The sequence below is a fragment of the Heloderma suspectum genome, chromosome 4, assembly GCF_057233095.1.
Source record: "Heloderma suspectum isolate Gila_16-S chromosome 4, 16-S_ref, whole genome shotgun sequence".
NCBI lineage: Eukaryota > Metazoa > Chordata > Lepidosauria > Squamata > Helodermatidae > Heloderma > Heloderma suspectum.
This window is the reverse complement of record NC_139461.1, coordinates 207,032,262-207,058,893: the sequence shown is the minus strand read 5'-3', so window position 1 is coordinate 207,058,893 and position 26,632 is coordinate 207,032,262. Positions and strand designations below refer to the sequence as shown.

Sequence of the window (26,632 nt, the reverse complement as noted above, 5' to 3'; positions counted from 1 at the left end):
GTTTATGTAAAATAGACATTTCTGTCTGGCATGTGTGATTTTCAGGAAGATTGGTGAAACCCTTTCGATTTTATTGAGGTTAGAATAACCCACCCCCCTGTTTTTCATTTAACATGGCGGAATCCTTTTTTGACTGATTGCCTTATCTATTGGAGGCACAACTGTGCCTCCAATAATAATGCTATATCTAGTAGGTGAAAAGCTTGATGTACACACAAAGGGCCGGATTGTTGGTTTGCAGCCATTCTCTGTATGTCTGGGTTTCCTTTGCGAGTAAATTATTTGGCCAATTACTTAATATATGTGCCTGCCTACGTATCTAAAAACTCTCCTTCTCCCGTTTCTTTTTTTTTTTTACAACACAATGTGAACATGCTACATTTCCATGGTGCTGCAGGTTCACCGACCATCACATCACTGGTGGAGTCTTTAAATAGTAGAATTGACATGTTATCTATAAAATACTACGAAATGCCAAACAACACAATTTGTTTATGTAATGCATCAGGTATTTCCCAGCTTGTCCAGCTCGGTCATTTGAATACCAAGTGTTTCAAAATGTGCGGAATGAGTCCCTACCAGTTGAAAGACGCTGTTTCAGTTTCTACAGTAATAAAAATGTTTCAGCCATATCTAGAGTAACTACGGTAAAATTACGATAGACAGTTTGCCTGTCTGTGATCATTGTTGTCCTTGACTTGAGGGCAATCAAATGAAAAAGAAAATACATGGAACAGATTGGCATCTGTCTGTATGGGTTGTCAAGGGATGGAATGCAGAGACTCAAAAGTGTGAGGAAAAATAGAGATTTCTCCTGTCTCTTCACCCCACCCCACTCCCTAATGCCCTAAAAAGGTAAAGGTGTCCCCAGCCAGTCGTGTCCGACTCTAGGGTGTGGTGCTCATCTCCATTTCTAAGCCGAAGAGCCAGCGCTGTCCGAAGACGCTTCCGTGGTCATGTGGCTGGCATGACTGAACACCCAGGTGCACGGAATGCTGTTACCTTTCCCGCCGAAGCAGTACCTATTTATCTACTAGCTTTGACAATTAGCCAACAGAATGGCACTATTCAGAAGGAGCTAGCACAGTGCTTTTTCAGACTGGAAGAAGTTTTAAGTAGTAATTTTGTGTCTCTCTTGGTAAATGGGTGCTCATACCACCCATTTTGGGAATTTGCTATGTGGTCATGATGACTGCTATGAAGATGGTAGTAGTACACGTGTTCCAAAAGGACCTAGAATTTTAAGCAAAGTTTGCCATGTTGGCTTGGGGATGCCTATTTAGCGAACCTCATTTTTGAACATCAGTGACAAGGAATTAAAGGGATAAATCCAATGTTACACGAGCGGTTGTGTGTTTCCCTTTCCCTACAGCCCCCCTCATGCTCCCCAAATCTGCACCAGGAATTACCCAACTCCCTGGAGCAGATTTGGGGAGCACATGGGCTGCGGGGGAAAGGGAAAATTAAATCTGCCTGCTGCTGGTAGAAGGACACTATTGGGTACAAGTCCCAAACATAGATTGGTTGTTCCATGACCACCATTAATCTAGCCCAGCATTTGATCACAGCCACCATTTGAGGAAAAATCCTAGGATATATAGATGATCCATTCAAGCATTCATGTCTACAAATGGCACAATCCTATGGAGTTTCTTTAGGCTTAACTGCTCAAGCAGATGCTTCCATCGCTACAGTTGAAGTAGAATTCTGTGGTAGACAAAAGACAGTTTGGGGTAGTTTGGGCAGTTACCCAAACCTCTGTAGTTGCTACAGGAATCTGAGGCCATGCTGACACTTATCTGAAACCCATATAAGGGATTCAGTCCATTTCCGAGCCCAAGTGTTGGTGTTGACCTTTAAAGCTCTAAACAGCTTGAGACCAAGTACCTAAAGGCATGCCTCTTCCTGCATGTACCTGCTCGGAAATGACCTGAAGCTGAGGTCCTCCGGGAGCTAGGTGTTTGGCAACAAGAGAGAGGGCCTTCTCAGTGGTGGCACCCCACGTTGGAATAAACTGTCCAAAGAGGTTCACCTGGCACCTATGTTGTTATCTTTTGGGCACCAGGCAAAAAGACCTGTCTTTTCTCCCAGGCATTTTAGACACCTCATTCTAGGTTATTATGGCTGCTTTTTTATTCCTGTGCTGTTTATTGTTTTTCAGTATACTGTATTTTATTCTTTTAAATATTTGTATTGTATTGTATACTTTTAACTGTGTTTTAAAATGGCAGTTTAGTTTTTTAACTAGCTGTAATCCATCCAGAGAACATTAGTTATTGGGCAGATTAGAAATTGCTAAATAAAATTAATAAATAAGGGACAATTGGCAGCCTTACATTCTGTGTGCAATAGTTTCATATGGGGCAAGGTAAAAGCACTGGTATGTCAGAAACACTGGTAGCTGTTTCTGGACCAGTGCTGAAGCCAAGGTTGGGTCACAGCACTACTAGCTCAAGGAGAGCAGTTATACCTTTATACCACTGCAGGGCTCCTAAAATGCAATCCCATAAACTCATAGAATCTGAATGTTAATTTTGCAAAGGCTATTATAAGCAAGGAGAATTCTGAAGCTATCCAGATGATGTTGCTGATAGGCAAAGAGTATTTAGGGGCTGGAAAGGAAGGAGTGAAACTAAAGGTGACTACAACAGCCATTCACTAAGTACCACTGTGCTTGGAACCATCTCACAATTGCCATGGTAAGTTACCACTTGGTAAAAAAAAAAAGAAAGAAAAAAAGTCCTTTGTACTAATATGCTCAGTAAAGAAAGGTAGTGAGGTGGACAGTTGATAAGGTGGTGGGAAGTGTGGTAGGACCAAAGAAGACTTGTAATTACAGAAAATAAATGAAATGCATTTGTACTTCTGTCCAGAAGCATTGATTTTCATTGCAAGACTGTGAACACTTGGGTGTTTTTCTTCCAGAACTTCCCTCCAGAACTTTTGGTATTGTTAGGTCTTAGGCTCCAAGTATATGTTCCTAAGTTTACCTTTAAGGATGTGCATTCTGCTGAAATCAGCAATAGTCTGCCACGTAAAGTAATTTGTTTAAGATTGAAAAGTAAGATTTCTACCTGAAAGAGGGGAAAGCAGCAGTCACTGGCATGCTGTTTGTATGTATTTTAACACACAGCCCAACTAACAACCACCCACTCATTTAAATGGCAGACATTAGTGCTGAAATGTTTGTTCACTTGATTAAAAACCTTTATATCCCAATTTTCTGCTTTGTCCTTTTGCTTTGAAGTACCAGTGGTTTGTAAACTCTACTGGAGCCATTATTGCTAATCTCTGCCTCCCATAGTCTTGTAACTATTTCTTTCTTGGCTTAAAACAAAAACCCTCCAGAGATAACCATGACTTAGCGACAGGCCCCAAAGACCCGAAATGATTTCCTTTCCAGCAACAACAATAAATGGAGAGGAAACCTTTCTAGTAAACACCGCTATTGAGACCTTGCAAAGCGCTCTCAAATGAGTCTGGTCTAATCACAGGGTTGATACAAATATTGTGGAGCTTACTAGTTAATTAATGTCTATGGATTGGGAGAAAATAAAGGAATGTTGTTGAATGCAACATTTGTGTGGTAGCATGGCCTTGTTCAGTCAAGCTCAATGCATGTTACATGACTGCCTGAGAGGAACAGAAAAGCAACTTTCTCATTCTCTGACCAGAATGCTTGATAAGGCTTGTGTCAAAAAGGGCAAGATGGGGCTCACAGCAATTATGGGAAAGGCATGCCGGTTTCCTTGACAACCAGATTGCAGATTCTTTGTGATTTATTATTTACCACTTCAAACCCTCATTCTGTGATTTAATTAGGGAGAGGGAGTTCCATACGTCTGTCCCTTCCCAAATCTGAATGTCCCAGGACCACTGTTATGATGGCATTGCAACTGTCCTGAATGGATGCTGCACTAAAACTGCTGCAAATTAGTCTCAGCGTTCTAAGCCCAGTGGAATTTTTAGGCAGGTCACTTGGGATGCTGTACTGAAAATGTGCTGGCTATAGGATTTGTCAATGACTGGGTGTTGGTGCTGGGGGTGGGGAGAAGGTAAATGGCCCGTGATTTATCTGATTGGTGTCTGCTGCTTTGACTGTGTGGTCAGGGAACTGCTCTGTGGAGCTTGCAGTGTGTTTGAGTCCTGGGAGTTCTCTCTCTTTTGCCCCTGACTTCATTGTTGATGATGATGTTGATTTTACCAGAGGTGGAAAAAAGTGAGTGGGCCCATATTTTCCCCCTTCCCCATGATGGCACTGGATCTCATGCCTCCTTCTTCCAAACCCCATGCCCTGTGCTATGAGCACTGGGCGATGCTGCTGTCAGAGTGTGCTGGGGCTCCCGTTGTTGTGTGTCTTGCCTCCTCTCCTTGGCCATACTGCTGGCCTAGCAGCACCATATCTATGGACCCATTGTAATGTGAGTATGGGCAGGGCCAGCGTGAAGGGTCCCCACTGACAAGAGCCCCCTGGAGTTGCTCCTCCTCTTCTCCACTGCAGCTTGCTTGTTCACCTGCCTCTCGCTCTGGCCCAGCCAAGGGCGGTGATGCGAAGGACAAGCAGTAGATGCCACTGCTTATTTGCTTACTGCCTCTCTGCCTGTCAAGCACGCCAGTGGTAACAGTGACGAGAAAGTTGAAGAGGAGCAATAGCAGCTGGTGATAAAATGGCGACGAAAAGGTAGACTCATTGAAGGAGTGGGCCCATGGATGGTGTCTTGTCCAGGGGCTTTCAAAAACCTGGAACCAGCACTGAGTATAGGATTGCTCTATTAGACAACGGTTAGTTGAAGTTCAATGGGTAGTATGTTGCGCAATGACTCGTTAATCTACCACGGATAAAAGGCATCTCTGTTTCCCCATCTGTATATATTCTTTCCTCTCCCTTTCCCCCCCCCTTGCACCCCTTCATTATTTTTCAAAGGCAATAGGTTGAAACATGCGACGCTTCTAAATTTTTTACAGTACTGAAAAACACGTCTGTGCATTCTTTAGTTCTTTCTTTCTACTGTTTCAGATGGCTTTGTCAGTGCTTTAGACACCATTATGATTTAGAATATTAAATTTTCATCAGTTGTATCTCTTGAGAAAACAACAGCCTTGTCTAATTCTGATTTTGCTAGAGACATTCGTGCCACTGTAACCTCCAAGGCTGATAATTGCAACACACGCTATATGTGGGGCCTGCCCAGAGTTTTTGGAAACTTCAGCTCATGCAGAATGTGGGAATGTGTCTCTTAAAAGGATTGGTCACTGCTGCTCCAGGATCTTAACGGTACCTCCGGTTACAATTCAAAATCCTGGTCATTACCTATAAAGTCCTAAATAGACGGGACCACATATCCTCTTTCCTTCTGAGTGTAATAATGTTCTTTAGATTGTAAACCTACATGCAAGTTCTTTATTATTTTGTTAAGAGCCTTAGCAGTTTTATTTATAAATAAATACATGCGTATTCTGAAACCTAATTTTCAATAACAGTTGAGGAGGTGGCAAACCTCTTTCTGAACTGTACCACTTCACATGATTTGATGATTCTCCATATACAAAACAACCAAACATTTAAATCCCTGCACAAAGAAAGCTAGATAACAGGGAGCAGGTTTTACCTTTCTATATGCCATGCTAGTTTTCTATGTGTTAAGATTCTCCTCTGCCCCTCCGTGCTAGAAGGATTCTATAATGGGAGCCCCAATCTGCAATTTGAAGCAGAACAATCCAGATATACAGGTTTATCTCTTCATCTGCTGCTTGGGACAACTAGACAATACTCAGTTGCAATATTCTTTTACATATACTCTCTTTCTGCAAGTTTGCTCTATTGATTAAGGACCCAGAAGTTCCCTAATTTAATGCTATTCTACAGGATCTTTCCTAGATTAACGTTGCAGGGTTACTGCTTATGTATAGAGAGCGCTCTCTGTGTGTATAGGTCCATGCATGGAGATTCCCTGCAGAGATGTTTTCATAAATGCATGTAGTCAGAGCAGACCCTGCCACCTTTCCTTCCAAGTTAAGACTGGGAATAATATCCCCACCGCCACCTTTTGCAAGACCAGTTATCCCCCGCAAAAGTGGGGTGGAAATATCAGTGCATTTTGGGGGGGGGGGTGAATTTGAAGAACCTTTGGCTGGGGCTGGGCTTACCTTAAAGATATGTAGGTTTTTGTTTTTAGTTTCTTCCAAGCAAAGCTTGGTTGCCCTCAGCAGCCAGGCAGTGCTTCCTTTGTAAATTGGGACAAAATGCCCAATGGGAATGACATGAATTGAGGCAGAATTTGAATGGGGGACTTTCTGGTCTAGAGTTCAGTTTCTTAGCATAGCTAAGCATAGCATCATTCAGCTACACTAACTCTTAAAAAGTGAAGTGAAATGAATATTAAATATTGCCCTATGTTTTTGTTAGTGTCCTTCAAAAATGTTGTAAGAATGTAAGATGTCATTAACGAATACGGGTTTGTTTTCCTTAATTATCGAGCCAATTTGCTGTAATGACGACTGATTGAGTGCCTTTAAAAATAATGAGAGGCTTGAAGCAAGTCACAAAATGGGTTTATAAAATCAAACATATTACAAAGAAATAGATAATAAGCTTAACAACGGCGCTCATACATGCCTACTGATACATTGTGGTGTCTTTTATGCGCAAGTAGAGCAGGCAGGGTTTTTTCCTCTCTCATCTAAAGAGACTCCCACACAGTAAATTGAAAGGAATTTGAATTTAATCTGCCTGAGAAGAATGACGTGAAGTTCATGGGAACTGTACTTCCTGGAAGTTGTAGTATTCCAAAGCAGATGCCTAAGCCAGAGGTTTCCTCCCCGCCTTCTGATTTTCTTATACAATCCCACTCTTTGTAGTCCTGAATAATATATCTAATCAGAGGTTTGGTTGGTAGTTTCTGTAGGAAAGTAGTCTTATTTGCAATGGGTAAAAGGAGAGCACTCAGATTTCTTATACTTTGTGCCTGTCTTCTTGTAAAATAAATTCTAGAATACCATTGTTAGTCATGACAGATCTACAGTCAAACAAACCATGTGGTACAGTCCTGTAACTCTTAACACTTCAGAATACAGGGAAGGAATCTCATGTTTGAATGCCCCCGAATAAAAACAACAGCCTCAAATGAAACTCCCTGAATGTAGAGAGCTAGTTTGTTGGTCAGAAAGCAGAGTTTGTTTTACCACCACCTGCATTCTAAAGTGGTACAGTCTTTGGATACTAAAACACATAGGGGTTGGGTGTTTTTTTAACCATGTGGATTGATTCAAAAACAGCAACAGAAAGTGCTATGGCATTAAGGAGACAAATTAGCATGAGATTTTCCAGAGATTTTGACCTGACTCTGTCATGACCTTGTTAGAATCTGTGAAGCCAGTTGGACGTAGTGGCTAAACACATGGTTTTTACCATGCGGAAAGATTTGCAGTGCCATAGCAAAATTTGCAGTCTGTGTGGTGAGCCAATACACAAGAATGCCTTATCCGATAGGGCTAATATTTTTCACATGGAGTGATTTAAAGCATCCTGCATATTACATCCCTTAGGCTCTTTGCTATTACAGCACTTTTTGTGTGTGCTTTTTGTGAGTAGCATTTGCTTTAGGGATAGGCAAATATCTCTGTGTTTCCCTCAAAAATCATCTAGTTTGCAATAGTTCCTTGTGAACACTCAAGGAATGATAGCAAAACAAAGATGAGACTCGCCCCAACCATGTTGTAAACAAAACTTACCTTGGTGAAGGGGGAGGTGAGATAATTGGTATCTGAGGTGTCCCCAGGTCCCAGACATGTACATTGGCTGCCATCCTTGGGAATTACATTCTGAGCATGCTCAGATCTGTTGCTTCCTGTCAAGGCCAGCTAGTTTACCCAGATAAACCTACAACTCCCATGATTCCCACAGGAGATGACAATTCTGAGAATAATGGGATTTGAAGTCTTCCCTGGCAGAGAAGCCAATCTTTACATGAAGTGAAGGTTCGCAATATGCTCATAGGGTCATTTCAAATGCTAGCATCCTGCCTATGTTTGCCTGGGACCCCAAGATCCTTCAAATGCTGTTTATCTCAGGTGCTTATTGTTTGCAGAGGATGTTGGGCGGGTGTGGTGGGAAAACTGACAAGTGAGGGGAAGGCATTTGCAATTCTTTGTGTGTGTCAATCCAAACATGGGTCTGGATTGGTCCAAAATGGGTTACATTTTCCCCCACAAGTGTGGTGTGTGTCATATTTTCATGTCCCTCCCAATCTGAGTACTCATTCTATCCCTAGTTCGCTTTAGATTTGGATTGTTTATGTATTTTTAGAATACCCAGTATAGCTTAGTAAATTAGAGACTGGTCTTGGATCTGGAAAATTTAAGTTCAAATCTCAGCTTAGAATAATCTTCTCTAACTTGGTGCCCTTCAGATGTTTTGGACTTCAGTTCACATCAGCCCTAGCCTGCATTGCCAATAGATGAGAATGGTAGTCCAAAATATCTGGAGGGCAGAAGGTTGGAGAAGGCTTAGACCAGCCTGGAGATCAGTCTCAGCTAGAGGTCACAGAGCATATTCAGCCAGAGGTCACAGTTACTTCATATACTATATTTCTTTTCTCATAAGGGGATCATTGGTAGTAGCTTGCTTGTTCTGTGCATCCTCAGCACAATAACTAGGAACTTATAAAATTTCCTCAGTCTATTTGTCCATCTAGACTGGTATTGTCTACTCTGGCTGCAGCTCTCCATGGTCTCAGGCAGAGAATCGTCATCAGCTACTTGATCATTTTATCTGGAGATGCCAGGAATTGAACCTGGGAAATTCTGCAGGCAAAGCATGTGTTCTTCCACTCAGCTATGGTCCCTCCCTTGTGCTTGAACAGTGCAAAGCCGCCTTTGGCCACAGTGCCATAGCTGGAACACCGAAACCTTAAATTTCCTCTTGCCAGACCTAGATGCCGTAAGATCAGGAGGCCCGGCATCAGGAATCGGCATGGTAGGGCAGCTGCCGAAGGCACACATGCAAAGAAGGACCCATCCCTAACCATGTGGCAAGCTAACCCCCATAAAAAGTTTCCCTGGTGCGTGAACTGCGGCAGTCTTGAGTGGGAACTGAGACAGGGCTCAGCTTTGCTTAGTGCACCACCTCCACCTTCTCCGCCATTTTGACTACTCTCTCCTGGGCTGCCACTGCCACCACCACCAGCTCGTCATCCTCCCCTCCTCATTGCCACCATCGCCATCGTTTGGCCTGTTTCCGCCTCCTCACTGCTTACCCTGCTGTTCGCCCCACCACCTCCAACATTGTGCATGCCTTGCTGGCTGCTTCCTCCTCATGTTCCTCTGCTATCTTAAGATTACCCCAAATGCAGTGCCCAATAAGTCAATGTTGAGCATTACATTTGGGATAATTTTAAAATGGGTGGCAGCTGCACAGCGGAGCTGAGCACTGGCTCCGTTTTCATTTGAAAGTGTTGCTGCCCCAGCGGGAAACTTTGGGGGGAGGTAGAGGAGGAGGAGGTGGTATCAGTGGCAGTGGGAAGGTGAATGAGTGCGTGCTGGAGGAGGCAGAGGGTGGAAAAGCAGGCAAAATGGTGGCAGTGGGGCCTTGCAGTGGTGGCAAGTGGGCGGAGGAGGAGCTGCCTGTAGTTGAGAAGGAGGTGGTGGAGGAGGATTTGGCAGGGGGGCATTGGTAGTCCCATGCCCAAGGACATGCTGAAGACTGTCCCCAGCCACACCAGAACTCAGGGTAATTTCATATATTTAAAGCATTTTTCCTATGCTCTTTAGCCAAAAAGACTCCCTGAGTGGATCACAAAAATCAGGCTTACAATTTAAAACACGCAAGGAAAGAAAGGATGGGGAGAAAGGAAGAAAAAAAGCTCAGGTGTCAGTTCTGTTACGGTTTTTATAATGACCAGCAGGACTGGAACCTGTTCAGGTAGCCTGATTGTTTGGCTACTGTTAGGTGACAGCTGAGGGTGTCAAAAGCAGCTGGTCTTTCAGGAGAGCCAGTGGAATAGCCCTCTTACTCTCCCGCTGCTACACTTTGATGGAATGGCTGCTGCTAAATAACAGTTGAGGGAGAGCCAAAGGCTGCTGGTCTCTCAGCAGAACTGATGGGATATCCCTCCTTATCTTCTCCTCTCCTGCGCTGCAGTCTGATAGCATGGACTAGGCCTTGGGTAGGTTTGACTAATGGCACTACAGAACTGTTACAGATCAGCAGTAAGATGGGTCCTTTTAAGTCCCAATCCTGCAACTTCCAAAGAATCTGAAGGTGGGGCTGTAACCACACAGTTTGATGGGTATTAACCCTCCCAGGGTGAAGAAGATAAAAACGGTAAATGATGTGCATGCTAGTGATTAGTTAGTAATAAGAAGAAAATGCCTATATCCAGTGCTATAAAAACAGTGAAGCAAATTTGCACTGCATTGTTAGTGGCATTTGTTTTTGCCAGGAGTAGCTGCTTCCACCTTTCCTATACTGCATAAGGAGTTTTGATTTTAACGTGCCTTTGACCTCTTCCCATAGATTGATGTGCTATTTTTGACAGTATACTGTCTTATTTCAATTGAGCACTCCTTAATAATGGCAAATATTAGCATATGCAAACACTTCCTTCCTCTAGAGTTTTGTAGCATGAACTCTGCTTTTGCGCGCACGCTCTCTATCATTTTTTTTCATATTTTTGCACGCGTGCTCTCTCTCTCTCTCTCTCTGCTTGTTGTTTTGCTCTGTTTCGAGGTAAATAAGTTTGAAAACAGACCTGCTAGTGGATACATAGTTAACCCCCAAAACCCATGCACTATAGTTTGTGTTCGGGGGTTTGGGGACTGAGGAATATTTGGTATCCTTCTGTTTTCTTCTTTTCCAACTAGCATATCTACATGCAACGCTGGCAACTCCCCCCCCCCCTTTTTCAGGTGTGAGATTCCCAGCAGCAGTGACTTTTTATTTTAAGTATTTCTCGGGAATGTAAAACTACAGTGTGAGAGTCTCTAGAGAAAGGGTGATCTAGAGGAAGATGTGGGGCTGGGAATCAGGAAGTGTAGATTATGCTTGTCACTCTACTGGTTTTCTGTGTCATTGTAGTTAAGTCACAAGATTTCATATCCTCAGGAATTTCTGTGCTGATGAACATTGAAGATCTCCGTCTCTTTGGACTTAACTACGCCACTTTCATGATAGATGCTTTGCTAACAACTGCCAAGTCTGAATCTGTGGATGGAAACATTTTTAGGGACCACTTTGCCATTATAGTAAATCCAGAGCCTACTGGCTGAGATGTAAATAATTATTAGAATATAGTTTTCTTCCACTCGAGAAAATAAATTCACATGGAATATTTCCCATGCAGTTTATGCAGTTTCTCATTTGAACAGTAGATGAAATGTTTGTTAAACCTCAGGTGGTTTTTGAGGCAAACAGGGAGATGTTCATTCCTATTTTGGAGTGAGGTTAGAAAACACCCGTTGGTCATCCAGTCTCACCCTAGGCCTTTTCTGTTTCTCTAGTACGTTCAAGTAGTGTGCAGTAGATGAAGTTATAGTGGATTTAATGCTAGAACTATATATCTGTGTATTTTATTTTTATTTATTTTTGTGTTGCTTCTGTTCTTTAATACCAATTTGGATATTTGTTGTTGTCTACCAGTATTTGTTTCTGCTCCTAGTCCACAAAACTGTTTTGAAAACTAGAATAATACTAGCTTATAACTGGTTTCGGTGAGGATTTCCAGCTTCACATTGCCCAGTATAAAACTCAACAGCAAGCAGGGTTGCCGCTGGGGGGTGTGGTGGAGAGGAGAGATACCTAAATGTATTTGAGATGCCATCTGTGCAGTACCTATATTTAATTATACCCTTATATAACAGAACTGCAGCAGACAGGCAACAACAGTTTGCCCTCCACCCCTTGCCAGCCACAAGAATGTTATCGTAATTGACATTAAGGTAATGGATACCCATTAGTACATATAGTAGCATCGTATTCATTCATTGGTAGGCACTCTGTATATAAGCTCATTTGATTTAATGAAATATAATCACATAACATGCCATGTAATGTTAAAGTTTTATAAAGTAAAGAGACAATAACAAATAATTTTGTAAAGTAAAAGGACAGTAATTGGAACAATCCAATCCAAAAGGCATATATACAGAAAGAGAGAGGGAGAAAGAGTTAACTTGACCCCATTTGAGAGTATAGCTTGAGTCAACACTTTGCAAATGCATTGTTTTACAGTAATGATCCCCAGCAATAGTGATGCTTCTGTCATGCTTTAATGAACTCCGCAGAGGGCTTTACTGGATAATCTCATGTATTATACTCATCAGCTCCTATGAGAACTTGTATTTTTCAGTTTAGTTGGGCAAACATGCAAATAAATGTTTTGTGTTTTGGGAACTTGAAACCTACTTTGGAATCTTCCACTTCGCATCAGGCCTATGGATTCTGACTGTAGCCTCGTTCCCTTGCACCTGGAAAATGTTCTTTGATTGTGTATGTGTGTGTGTTTGTGCGTGTGTTTTTGACCCTGCCACACCATAGCTGTATAATGATGGTGACCAAGCAGCAGTGTTCCTAGTACATAGTTACCTTAAGGGCCACGTGGATGGATCAGACTGCACATTGTTGTCAGAAATCTTTGTCTTTGGGTAATACCAAAGTTTTGCCTTTTCAGCATGAAAAACTCTACATTGGTTTCCAGGTTTAGGATCTGTGTTGCTTTCCAGGCTTAGCCACTGTGGTGCAAGCTACTGATTATGGATTTTTAGGATCTGGCAAGATAAAGTCTCTTGTCGTTCAAATCTGTGTAGGAAAAAAAGGATATGTTGACGTTAAATCATTACCACTCTTGAATGAGAACAAACTGGCTATAGTGAAAAACGATTTGGCTTCAGAAAAGCGAAACATTCTCATTATTTCATGCCCCTGAGCTGTAGGATATTTTTATACTGAGAATCTTATGGAATGTGAGGAGCACGGTCCTCTTCCTTCCCAGGATGCTTTCATGCCCATACATAAAGTGGCAGGGGGACATCCTCACAGCTTTCCAGAAGATTTCACCTAGTTTTCTACCTGGGGGGCTCAGGGATTTACATATCACAGTATATCAGGTATTGTTGTTGTTGTTCAGTTGTGTCCGACTTTTCGTGACCCCATGGAACATAGCACATCAGGCCTTCCTGTCCTGCGCTCTCTCCCGGAGTGTGCTCAAGTCCATATTCATTGCATCGGTGATGCTATCTAGCCATCCCATCCTCTGCCGTCCTCTTCGCCTTTTGCCTTCAATCTTTCCCAGCATCAGGGTCTTTTCCAGTGTCTTTTCGCATTAGGTGGCCAAAATATTTGAGCTTCAGCTTCCGTATCTGTCCTTCCATTGAGCAGTCAGGGTTGATTTCCTTTAGGATTGACTGATTTGACCTCCTTGCAGTCCAGGGGACTCGTAAGAGTCTTCTCCAGCACCACAGTTCGAAAGCATCGATTCTTCAGCGCTCAGCCTTCCTTATAGTCCAGCTCTCACAGCCATACGTTGCTACTGGGAAAACCATAGCTTTGATTATACAAACCTTTGTCAGCAAGGTGATGTCTCTGCTTCTTACTATGCTGTCTAGGTTTGCCATAGCTTTCCTCCCAAGGAGCAAGTGTCTTTTAATGTCATGGCTACAGTCACCGTCTGCGGTGATCTTGGAGCCCAAGAAAATAAAATCTGTCACTGCTTCCATTTCTTCCTCTTCTATATGCCAGGAAGTGATGGGGCCAGATGCCATGATTTTAGTTTTTTTAATGTTGAGTTTCAAACCAGCTTTTGCACTCTCCACTTTCACCCTCAACAAGAGGCTCTTTAGATCCTCTTCACTTTCTGCCATTAGGGTGGTATTGTCTGCGTATCTGAGGTTGTTGATAATTCTCCCGGCAATCTTAATTCTGACCTGTGATTCATCCAACCCAGCGTTTCTCATGATGTACTCTGCATATAAATTAAGTAAGCAGGGTGACAATATACAGCCTTGTCGTACTCCTTTCCCAATTTTGAACCAATCGGTTGTTCCATGTCTGGTTCTGACTGTTGCTTCTTGACCCTCGTACAGGTTTCTCAGGAGACAAGTAAGGTGGTCTGGTACTCCCATCTCTTAAAGAATTTGCCACAGTTTGTTGTGATCCACACAATCAAAGGCTTTAGCATAGTCCATGAAACAGAAATAGACGTTTTTCTGGAATTCTCTTGCTTTCTCCATGATCCAGCGAATGTTGGCAATTTGATCTCTAATCAAGTAGCTTACCTGAGTATCAATTACGGTAGTATCCTATGGCTCGCAAGGGCAACAAACTGCTGCATTGCCTGTTGGCTGCACTACCCTCATTTAAGATTTTTTTCCCTCCTCTTTAAAACGTTTTTGTACCATCTTATATTTCCTCCCCCCCCGCCGCCCCAATAGAGAGTTTTCAACAATCAACAACTAACTACAAAATGCCAAACAACATTACAAACCTAAACATATAAAAGTGACAGATAAAGCATGCATTAGAGACAGAAGTTAAAATAACAAGATGTTTAAAATGCCTGGTTGAGTAGAAAAGGTTTTTGCCTGGTACTTAAAATATAACCAAGTTAGTGTCAGGTGAACCTCCGTAGAGAGAACATTTCACAATTGGGATGCCCCTGATGAAAAAGCCCTTTCTCTAGTTGAAACATACCTCACCTCTGATACGAAAGGTAGCTGGAAAAGGGCATTGGCAAGTGATTTTAATGTGTAGTGCAGGTCAGTACGGGAGGAGACAAATGTACTAACGGTGCAATCCTATACATGACTAATCAGCAGAAACTCCTATTGAATTAAGTGAGGCTTACTCACAGGTAAGTATGCATAGGATTGCAGATTCAGTAAGCTTATTTATGTATTGGGTAACACCATTTATATGTCACCCAATAACAATGTAAAACTGTTAAAATCCAGTTAAAACCGGTTAAAATCCAGTAAGAATCCCAGAATAATAAAAGCAGTAAACAAATTCCAGCTTGAAATCAATAGAATTTTGTTTCTGGTGATGTATTTAGGGTCCAACAATATTCTGATTATATAGAAGTCATAATGTGCTATAGCCAGTATGCTATTTGGTTTTCTATAGGGAGATTATTTTTCATTCACATTCATTGTCCCACAGAATCAATCTCCATTTAAAAAAAAGAAAAGAAAAAAGAATGCACATTCATGATTCAGAGGGTTGTGTTGCCAAGCTGGTTTATAAAGCCTGGGAACAAAGGCATTTTTCTTTGTTAGTTTATGAACTCAGCAGTAGCTTTTTGAATCTTGCTTAGAGAGAGACTTTTGTTGTGGTTTTCTCTCTTTTTTTCCCTTTGCTTTATCATACTTGTGGTTGGTCAGACTTTCATGCCAACAGGGTCGGCATGAGAATCCAAAAATTAAAGTGTTTATCAAGTAATTATACTTGATAAACAACAATAAAAAAAACCCTGAAATGTGTGGGTTTTGTTTTTGTTCCACTACAAACTTCTGTTAAGGGAATGCAATGCAGCAGGAAATTCTGTTGACACATGATTTATGATACCAAAAAAAGTCTTCCTTTCTTTGTACTATGCGCTTCCTTGTCTCAGTCCTCCTAAAAATTTTCTGAACTCAGAAGCTTTTCCTTCCTGACAAGTAGCACGCTCAGAAAGCTCTTGTGAAAGGAGGAAAGGCGCATAAGCTCTCAAAGGCCAACTGACAAATGCCCTGAAACTCACTTTTTGAGATGCTAAATCCCAGCTCACACTTCTACATGTTGCCATACAGTTGAATTCAGTAGGACTTAAAAACATCTGTAACCCTGTGTTGAATTATGATCTAACTTGCAATTGCTTGGTCACCCTCACTAGCCATGATCCAGAGAGCCCATTTAGGCATGTGCAAGGTGATATTCTATGCCAAAAAATACAAGGTGAAAGCCGCAATGAGCATATGTGCGCTTTCTGGATTGCGGCCACTTGGCAGAACATGTATAACTTGGCTGGATAAGCATGTTCAGAGGATTATATCATGATTTGTAGATCTGCTCACATATAATGTGTGTGTGTGTCAGAGAGAGACAGAGACAGAGAGATGTCTGCTCTGTGTGTGTGTGTGTATTATGCATAAACATAAACATGCACAGATTCCCTCACATTCACACACTGCAGAAGGGATATGACACTGTTGATGTGAGTTATAACATCATATTTATGTATTTATCCCAGCGTTCCACTTGGCACCACCCCCTGCGCCCCCAAGCCTTAGGACACTAAAGTTTCATCTTATTCTCAACCATGTCAGTACCATAAGCCGCTATCATGTGTGTTTTATGCCAACTGTTTCTATTTTTCCCAGTGAATTTTAAAAAAATGAGAGCTGAGCTGTGTTCATTTGAAGTCTTTTAGTGGTAACAGAAACTATTGCACCTTGATTCACAAAACCAGCAAGGCTGCAATTTAACCCCACTGAAGTTGATTGATTTAAATAATCTTAAATCCTAAGTAATTTGCTTAACTATATTGAGAATCAAGCTGATACTGTTCCAATATATTATTTTAAAAGACATAACTTGCTAACGTTTTTGTCTTCCTTCAGATCTATAATTAGTGCTAGTTTCAGGGGATTTTCATTAACTGTTAATGAGCTGAGCTAGAAGTACAATTTACCATGCTCAGCTAGCAAAAAGTGTTGAGGGCTTTTGGTATGGTATAGATGGCATCCCCTAAGGGCTTTAATAGTTGGCAGGGGTACAATTTAGCAGAGCCCATCTATGAATTTGCATCCTTGGGGCCAACACAAGTGTGTATCTTCCATTGGCCCTTGTTGGTTCTTTTCCCACCCAAGCCCATTGTTCTGAAACTAGAACTGAAATGGTAAGACTAAGGTCTCCAACATGCTGCCTGTGGACACCTCCCTTCATATCTGTCAGGCTTCCTGCCACTTCTGATTTTTTAAGTGTTAGTTTTTAAGATGTTTTAACTAGAGGAAAAAACTGGGATGCTGGTGAGTTGCAAAGCAACAGGCCAGCCTCCAGCACCATCTTTATTTCCAAGAATGCCTCCAGGCTCTACATGGGCCCCAGAGGCATTTTTAGAAAATAAAAATGGCAGATGCCTCCAGCTAGTGCCTCATTTTGAAGGACGCCCAGCAGCCCAGAAAAAAGAAAAAGTAAGCTAGAGATCGTGGGGAGCCTCCTGGAGGACTAGGTAATGTGGGAGGAGCGTCTTGGGAGGATAGAGTGGGGTGGGGGAGCATTTGCGGGGAGCTTGATGTCAAGGAGTGAGAGGGGTGTTTTATCTGTGCTATGTGTGTGGCCTGTTTTGTTTTGTTTTTGGTGTGGGGTTGTGTGTTATCTGGTTTCTTTGTTGTTTGTTTTGGTGTGGAGTGAAGTATGTTTTGCCTGGGGTCTGGGTGTGTGTGTGTGTGTGTGTGTGTGTGTGTGTTTTCCTTGTGGGTTTTGTGTGTGGTGTGTATGTGTTTTGTTGGGGGGGGGGTTGAGTGGTCTGGGTGGAAGTTTTGCCTGCATGTGGGTGTGCACTTTATCTCTGAGCATCATTTGTGATATGGGTACTTTGTTGTGCTTGTGGGGCCAAATATGTAATTTGGCATTTGGGGCTCAGAACTTATCTCAGCCTTATACTCAAGTTTCTTGGCAAAGTTATTTGTTGTTGAGCCTCATCAGTTTGCCATCTGTGAAATGGGTGTTGTGAGCAGAAAACCATAGGTTCAAAAGAGTGGCTCAGACCTCCCCACTCCCTACCGCGTATTCAGATTCTTGGGTAAATTACTTTTTCTTGTAGCCTCACCAGTTTTCCTTCTGAGATACGGGTGTTTTGTGACCAGTGATGCCCACCATGGCAGCCATTTTGTGGGAGTGCCCACAGCACTGTCAAAATTCCAAATGCTCCCACAGGCCCAGAGTATCTAAGAGCTGCATTTTCATATCCTTTGGGTGAGAGATAAGTTTTGTATTTCTTTCTCTGCTGCTCGTTTTGTTGTTTGGTAATGTGATCCTTTTCAAACAGCACCACGTTTATTTAACAAGAAGCACTGAAACATTGCCCAACATGCATTGCTACAACCTGTGTCATCATATTTCATGATATCAGAAGATTGTCAAAAAGACAACTGTAAACATTCTACATGGGGGGAAAGTGATCTTTACAATGTAGTCTTTTCTGTGAGAGCAAAAATAATACAATATTTTTAAAAAATCATTTGTGGCAGAAATATGTATTTATGTTGAGAGATGTGTGTGTGTGTGTGTGTGTGTGTATTCATGCTACTTTCAATAACACACATACTGTCCTTTGGACTAATGTCATATTTCTAGAAAAGTGGTGCTTGGTGATTTATGCTTTACCCTAAGGTTCCTTACTGTTAACAGTAAGCAATATTAATGGTAGTGTGACACAGCATAGACACTTTTATGTGACTCTGATTGGAGAAAACCCAAAGGTGAAAGTTCTGTGATAACTATTTGCAGTTTAAATGGTTGAGGGCATAAGCTGTTATTATCATCTTTATACTTTGATTAATGGCAATTATTGTTTTCCTTAAATCCAAGCCATGTCTTTAGTGCAGCAAAATAACTAGCTAAGGCAAAGACTAGGGATGGTAAAAAAAGAACAAAGCATGGTAGTTTGCTAAACCTCTAAGAACAATTTTAACTGATCATGAAGCTCATTTTAACTCTACTGTAGAAGAGCAGTTTTTCATAGCGGCTTTTCCCTTCCTCAATGGACATACTCTTATTAAATAAAAAAAGGTTGTGCAGAAAAAATTATCTACAGCACAAAGTAATAATCTGCTATCAGCATCTTTTAATGAAGAATTTCCAGCAATTCCAAGTATGAGTTCAGGGGGGGGGGGGGGGAGAAAGCTGGTTTATTTTATTGGATGAAATGTAACACATACAAACTTTTTAAAAGAGAAAAGGATGCTCAAGAATGTATGTTTACCATGAAACCTGTTTATATGTTTAGTGCTCACCATTTTGTTTCCTTATTAAATGCGTTTTTCCTCTTTTGGTTTTGGACAAGAGATTTTATTAACATAAATAGAATGTAGATGAATAAGAGGCAGCATATTCTGTAATCTGAGGACAAAAGCCGCACGTTGCTTTAAAGTAGCAAGAAGCTAAGTTTTGGGGTTTTTTTACTCCAGACTAAGTGTAGGGTCCCCAAATCCAGATTGGCCCTTAAGCATGGGGGTTGGGGGACTTTAAAACTCCCCCCTCCGCTATGGTCCCAATCCAAATAAGTTCTCCTGCACCTGCAATCTATATTGCCAAATAGTTATCTCTTGAATCTAATGGATGGCTTTTTGGCAATATAAATTTCAGGTACAGAAGTGCTGATTTGGATCAGGATCATGGCAGGGGGGCTTTTAACCCCCCCAGCCCCCATGCTTGGGTTCTAATCTCGATTGGGACCACTCTACTTTCTCTAGAGTAAAAAAAAAATGGCTGCTTGCTATGTCTTTAAAGCAACATGTGGTTTGAGTATAGTAGGCTCTTGCCTGACTTACATCACAATCAGAGGTGTGTCTACTCAGAAGTAAGCTGTATTGAATTTAATGGGGCTTACACCCAGGTAACTGTGTATAGGGTTATTTTGCTGAAGTTTCATTTGTTCTAGAAGTCGCATCTGATTGTCCTGGACAATTAGCAGACCATCAGTTTCTCTAGTTCTTACACATGACAAGCAATGCTGTTGTTGTTCAGTCGTTCAGTCGTGTCCGACTCTTCGTGACCCCATGGACCATAGCACGCCAGGCCTTCCTGTCCTGCGCCCTCTCCCGGAGTGTGCTCAAGTCCATATTCACCAAATCGGTGATGCTATCCAGCCATCTCGACAAGCAATGCACCCATGATCTAACTAGCTTTGAAAGAATTGAAAAACACTAGAAATATTTGGTTTGTTTTACACTGCAGTCTAATGTTGACGTTTATATCTCTCATTTCCAGTGTTAAACGCACTTCACAAACATCATCTCAATAACTTTATTGAAGTAGGATTGCGTGTAGCACTGCAGCGTTGTTTTTGAATGATAGATTCATTAGTAAAGCACAGTGTTCAAAATATTAATGGCGGGTTTTACATATAAACGTGTTAGTGACAGAAATGTGTTTTGCCTGAGCTGACTGCTAACATCCAAAGCAGTTTTGGAAAGATGCAGAAGCTAGGAACAGTATCCAGGCATTGGGCTTCCCAATCTCCATTGTGGAGCAACACATCTGTTTACTGGGAGTTATCTCCTATATGCGAATAATATTTCAGTTCTAAGTCACTGCACCTGTTGCCAGGAGGTATTTATTCCAATCATTCGCCTAAAGCGCTGGGAGTTGTTGCTTGACATTTTATAGCTCCCCCCAAAAAGCTGTCTTTTCAAAATCATTTGTTCAGAGAGAGAATAAAATGCAGCAAAACAGTTCATTTTACCCTAAGCACTGCTATTTGGCAGTATTCACATTTGCACGGCACAAAGCTGCAATATTGATTTTTCGCTCACAGAGCCTCCTACCAGTCCTTTTTTTATTATTATTATTGTCAGGGTTGCAAGATGGATTGAATTACACTCTGCTTCTTGAAATGCTTATTTTTGCCTTTGTTGGTAGGAAAAAATAAGGCTAAAAATAAAGATCACATTGCCTCACTGAAAGGCTTTTCATTTATAGGTGGTTATTATTTTTTGCATATTTTAATGGTTGTGGTGATATGGTGAAGGTTTCATAGAGGGATCTCCCCTGCTTCTGTATTCTCTGTGTCATTTTCCATAGATTGTTTCTCTGAAATGTGGCACCTTGCTTGCAGAAAAAAAGAGCTGCGTCTTCCTTGGGAATTGATCAGACCTTAACCTGACCATTAGTTTTAGAGAACTACTCAGATATAAAATACAGGCAGTGATCTAAGTTAAAGGGTAGTACAGTTAAGAAAGCACTGTCTACCCACTTTCCCCCTGTAGCCCATTGCCCCTCCATTAACAATGAAGGAAAGTAGACAAGCGCTGAGAATTAAGTTCTGTCTTTTTGTTTTGCACCACAGTGATAGGTATGCAAGCATGAAAGCAACGTCGTTGTCTCACACCTCCTCTCCCAAACTGTTGGGAAAGTGCAGGAAAAATCTAAATGATGGCGTTGTGTAACACTTTCTTCACACTGGTCCTTCACAGCCATAGAACCCAGGGATATGCCTTTTGCTGTAAATAATAATTAGTACATATTCTTGTTTGTTTGTGTGTATGTATATCTCATTGAATAGTCCATGCCTAATGGATATAGATATAGCATTTTAATTTACCAAAGTTTCCCATAGGTCTTAGAGGTCAAGTTCTAAGGGTTCAGTGTCCTCTTAATATTCAGCCATGTTGCCAAAGTCTTCTTGGTGCCTTTTTGACATCAGAGGGCTGGTGCAGCTTAGCGGCTATGAATCACAAACTCCCTAGTTCAGATCTTGGCTCTCCAATGAATCACTTGGTGGCCTTAGACAAACCACTCGCTCTCAGCCTCAGTTCCAGCATCTGCGATATGGAAGATAATACTGACTTACTGTACAAGGTTGTTTTAAGAATTGCAACTAGATAATGTGTGCAAAGTGCTTTGAGGACTTGAACACACTATACAAATGTTAAGCAAAACACTGAAGTTGCAGCAGATCAACTAATAGCATCAAGAGGGGTGGGCCACGCAGAGAGACTGCAAGAGTGAAAATGTTGGGGAACACCAAGATTTTATGCAACAACAAAAATACAGCCCACTGTAGATTGTGTAAAGTTACCAATTTACATCTACATGGCCAGAGTGACACCATCAAAAGGAGCAACTTTTACAGAGCAATCCTTTGAAATAGGTCCCATAAAGTTCAGTGGGACTTACAAGTAAGCATGCATAGGTTTGCAGCCTTAGAGTCTTCATTGTAGGAAAGACCTAGAATTAGCTAGATCTCATCCCTTTCCACTACTTCTTGAATGACTGTTTAGTCACTCATATATATATATCATATATCATGATTTCCAAATTATTACATTTTTTTGCTCTGGCTCCCCCCCCCCGCCTCCCCCCCCCCCGGCCATATCTTATTTTTGTATTGCATTCTGTATGTGTTTCGTGTCAGTTTCTCTTTCCAGTAACTCTGCACCCTACCCAGTCACACAGCCCCTGTCCACTTCTTTATCAGATGCTGCCTCTGTGTTCTATGAACTTCATAGGTGAAGATCATCTTATCACCATTCCTTGGCCTTTGTTATATCTCTTGAAAAGAACCATTGTGGTGCAATAAATTGTGCTGGGCTCTTAACATGGGAGGCTCAGCTTCAAATCCTTGCTGGGCCATAAAGTGGCTTTTTTGAGCAAGTCACAAGCTCTGTTTAGGGATTCACTACAATGCACGAAGGTTAAAAATCCCTCCGTGTAACTTGCCCCACAGGGTTGTTGTGAGGATTGTATGAAATACATGGGAAAAAACCTAGTGGTGTTTTTTTTTTTGGAGGGTGTGTTCATCTCCCCCTCCCCCTCAGCAATCCAGAAATATAAAGAGAAATAGCATATGGATGTATTGTTGTGATCTTTTTTCCTAGTTGGTCCAGGCTATCCTGTTCTCTTTACTTGAGTTCCCCTGACTTAAGGCCTATTTTTATAACTGTTTCAGCCTATGCCAGTTGTGGGTTTAAGTCAGCCCATGCGAACCTCCAGTCACATTGCCACATGCTGAGTCAGTTGTGTGTATGGGAAAATGGTACTCCTGAGGTTGACTTCAGCATGTGTGGTCATTAAGCAAAGGTTTGCTTGAGCTTAGGGCAGCAGGACCGGTGAGTTGATTGAAACCTCCAGCTGCCGCAGGTGAAACCAAGAACAGAAGTGCTGTGGATATTTAGCAATGAGGAAGATTTGTTCTGTGTATGCTCAGAGCACTTTTCTTCGTTGTGTTTCATGGTCCAGGATTGTCCTTGTCCGAAAAATACAAGCTGCAGAACTTAGGCTCTTGCCAGTAACCACCTCTGGAAGCAGAAGGCAAATAAGACCTGCCTGCTGCCCCCAGAGCAACCCTCTTGCTGTATATATTTTACACATCCCAAGGGTCTTGCAGAATACTCGGATACTGCTGACTCTTCCCAAAGAAGAAGTGTCTCCTCTGAACATAATATTAAAGTATTATGCAAAGTATGTCCATCATTTATTATTTGTCATTCTAACCTTGTTTCTTTTACATTTCCATTATAATTTATAGTGATTTCATGAACATTTTGCATAAGGCACATGTAAGTTTAAAAAGCAGAATATCATCGAAACACAAAGAGGCATGCAAACAGAAGAAAACGTTAAATATTCTTAAGGAGAAATTAATCTTTAATTGAGAGTTCATGAGAACAAATCCTTTATTTGTGCTTTTTAGGTTTATATGCATTTCTTTAAAATTCAGTAATAATTTCAGGCCCTTTGATAGTTTCTCTTTGTTAGTTTCTCTGCTGGTCATACATTTACCTCCAATCAGTGTCAGAAGGAAATTTGTCCCTGTAGTTGGTTAAAAAAAAATCAGAAGTAGTTATGCAAAATAAAACAGGACTGCTGTTGAAAGTTCTGTCAGGAAGCAATGTCCATGGTAGCAACCACTTTTGAAAGGGGGGAAAAGCTTACATTAATAAAATTAATAATACTTTTCAGAAGGAAACTTATTTTCAAAGGGAAGAAATGGATATGAGAGTTTGAGCAAAATATTCATACGTAGGCACAAGTAATCCGAGATGAAAGGAGAAAAGAAACTGGAGAAGGATTAAGGCACACTTTGGTTTTATGTTACAGAGTTTATTAAGCCTGTTACATTTTATTGTTTTTTTCACAGGTAGGTGTCCTGCTTCTCTGTTGTTTTGAGGCAGGGGGTAAGGAAAGCTGTGTGAGGGCTTACTATATAAACATTGCAGACTGTTGTAGGTTTGATAGTAAGCTGGGGGAGGGGGAGAAGGGCAGGGAAAATAAATAGAGGACTTTTTGCACAGCACTCAGTTTTAAAATAAAGTCAATTCAAAGACTGACCCAGTCCCAAGGATGAAGAAAGCCAACCATAAACATCTGTTGAAAATAATTAAATGAGTTGCGACACAAAGTAGAGCTAGTTAAGCATGGTTCGTGGTTGAAAGCATAGTTGTAAACTAGCTGGCCAAAAAATGACCCAGCCACTTAGCCGCCAGTCCATAGTTAATGTGAAAATTCCATTCATTGTCCATGCAGAATTTGACTTGTATAGATCCTATTTTCTCTTGGCCATTTCCTCTAGGCTCTGAAGTTTGTAACTTGTTTAAAAATCATGAACTCCAACCATGTGTTTATTTGTTGATGTGTTCCGAATAGTGGTTACTTTTAAACATTACTTGGGAATGGTATGAATTAGATTAGTTTCCCCATGTAATCCTTCTGCATAATTCCACGTAATTCATACATAGATGAATCCAGTATGAATTACTGGGCAGTAAATATTTCCATGAATAGTGTACCTAGAAAAATGCTCCCATGAGTACAGATGCTGTGGATCTTAAGAGTTCAACTCCCCCCCCATATGAATAGTAGTAATTTTATTATTTAATATGTTTTCTAATTTCTTTTTTAGGTTTCAGTCGAGCAGCATTACCGTTTGGTTTAGTAAGGAGAGAACTGTCCTGTGAAGGCTACTCCATTGATCTTCGGTGTCCAGGAAGTGATGTCATTATGATAGAGAGTGCTAATTATGGACGGACAGATGACAAGATTTGTGATGCTGACCCTTTCCAGATGGAGAACACAGAATGTTTCCTCCCTGATGCCTACAAAATTATGACACAAAGGTAAAAGAAATGCCAACTACAGCAAACTACAGAAAAGGAATTCATTTGAGATAGAATTAACTGAGTTTACACATCTTAGTAAAGATCCAATGCATTTTCCAGTGGAGTTTTCCCCCATCCCCTGGAAAAAAATATTCATATATTCTTATCATTTTTATGTAGAAAAGCTAAAAGAAAGCCACTAGCAAGACTGTTTGAGCTTCTTCTTCTTTAAGTTCCTCTGTGTAAAAGCGAGAAATCAAAAAGGTGACTACAAGGAGTCAGAAAATTTTTTAATCCATTTGAAATGTTGCTGTATTCTTGTCATTTGGGAGGTCAAACACCTACTCAGAGGTTTTCTGCTGCCTGTTTAAGTAGTTTCTAAATATTCATACTAAGCAAATACATTGAGGCTGTAATGCTATATATATTTACCTGAGACTCCCATTGAGCTCATTGGGACTTACTTCTGAGTAGACATCCATAGGATTACACTGTGAGAGTAGCTGCTCTTAAAACACATCTTGCCAGTGCTTAACCTTTATCACTATTTATAAATTCTTACGAACAGTGCTTGAAACGGCATGGGATGGCATCAGGCAGACCTAAAGCCATCCCACTAGGGGTTTTTTCCTCCCTTTTTGAGTACAGATTAGAAATCCTTAACTATTTTTATAAATTGGCCCCAGAGTGGTCAATCTCTATGACCACTGTGGAAGAATGTATTAAACCTATCTCCATGTGTTTTGAAAAGCTACATTTTGCTTTAATTCAGATTTCAAGACACTGGGTTAGATCCTAATACAGCAGTGATAATGAGTGGAGCTGGTCAAATACGGAACTGAAATTTCAGTATGTTAAAGCTTTTATGGCAAAAAATATTTTGCCTTAATTTCACAGTTGGGGGGGGTAAAAATGTGTGGAAAATGGCAGATTCAAATAAGGCATATAATTTAAATTGCAGAAAATCAATCAATCAATAGATGGCAGTACCATTAGATCATTAATAATCAGTTCTGTAGTGTTGCTTCCTGTAGTTAAACTGCACTGCAATTAAAAGCCAGAAAAATTTTATAAAATCAATACAATGACAGCCAGAAATTGTTAATGAGCACTTCAACAGCTACATTCTGACATAACACAAAACTATTATTTATCGTTACGTGAATGAGCTTTGGACTTGTGTGCTTCCTCTTCCAGCATAGCTGCAAAGAGATAGAAGCTTTGGCTTCCTTTTTTTAACTAACGTCAGTTCAGCATTATGTTTAAATCTGGACAGACTGTGTTAAGTCTTAACTGTGGTTTACCAAAACAAGCCAACATCAAACCATGGTTTATGAAATTTTTTTAAAATTGTTTTTTAATAAACCATAGTCAAGATTGATGGTTAGATAGCATCACCGATGCAATGAATATGAACTTGAGCACACTCCGGGAGAGAGCGGCAGACAGGAAGGCCTGGCGTGCTATGGTCCATGGGGTCACGAAGAGTCGGACACGACTTAACGACTGAACAACAACAACAAGTCAAGATTAACCAAAGGTTAAGGTTCAGATGTGACACTAAACTGTGGTTAATTGAACATGAAAATAAAAGCATCTGATTGTATAGCTGTGCTAGAAAAGGACAGGGCAAGTGGGAGAAGGTGAGGCTGAGATTTGTTTGTATAATGCTGAACCAGAGTTTATTAGCATTATGCCTTAATATAACCTGCTGGGTCTACTTTTCAGAGCTTCTGAATTCTAATTAGCTATATCTTCACTCAGCAACAAAAACTCATGTGCACATTTATTGATAGGTGATAGGCTTCTATTTAATAACAGTGTATCTGTCTCTGCTTGC

The 26,632-nt window shown here is 41.0% G+C and overlaps 1 protein-coding gene across 4 annotated transcripts in view; it reads left to right on the top strand.

The window, feature by feature from the left end:
• ADGRL2 (adhesion G protein-coupled receptor L2) overlaps positions 1-26,632 on the top strand; it is a 250,269-nt gene that overhangs the window by 113,906 nt on the left and 109,731 nt on the right. For all 4 annotated transcript variants that reach the window (XM_084852117.1, XM_084852116.1, XM_084852115.1 and 1 more), the window contains exon 3: positions 24,597-24,810. In XM_084852117.1, the coding sequence (XP_084708243.1) occupies positions 24,597-24,810 (214 nt within the window). The remainder of the gene's footprint in view (positions 1-24,596; positions 24,811-26,632) is intronic.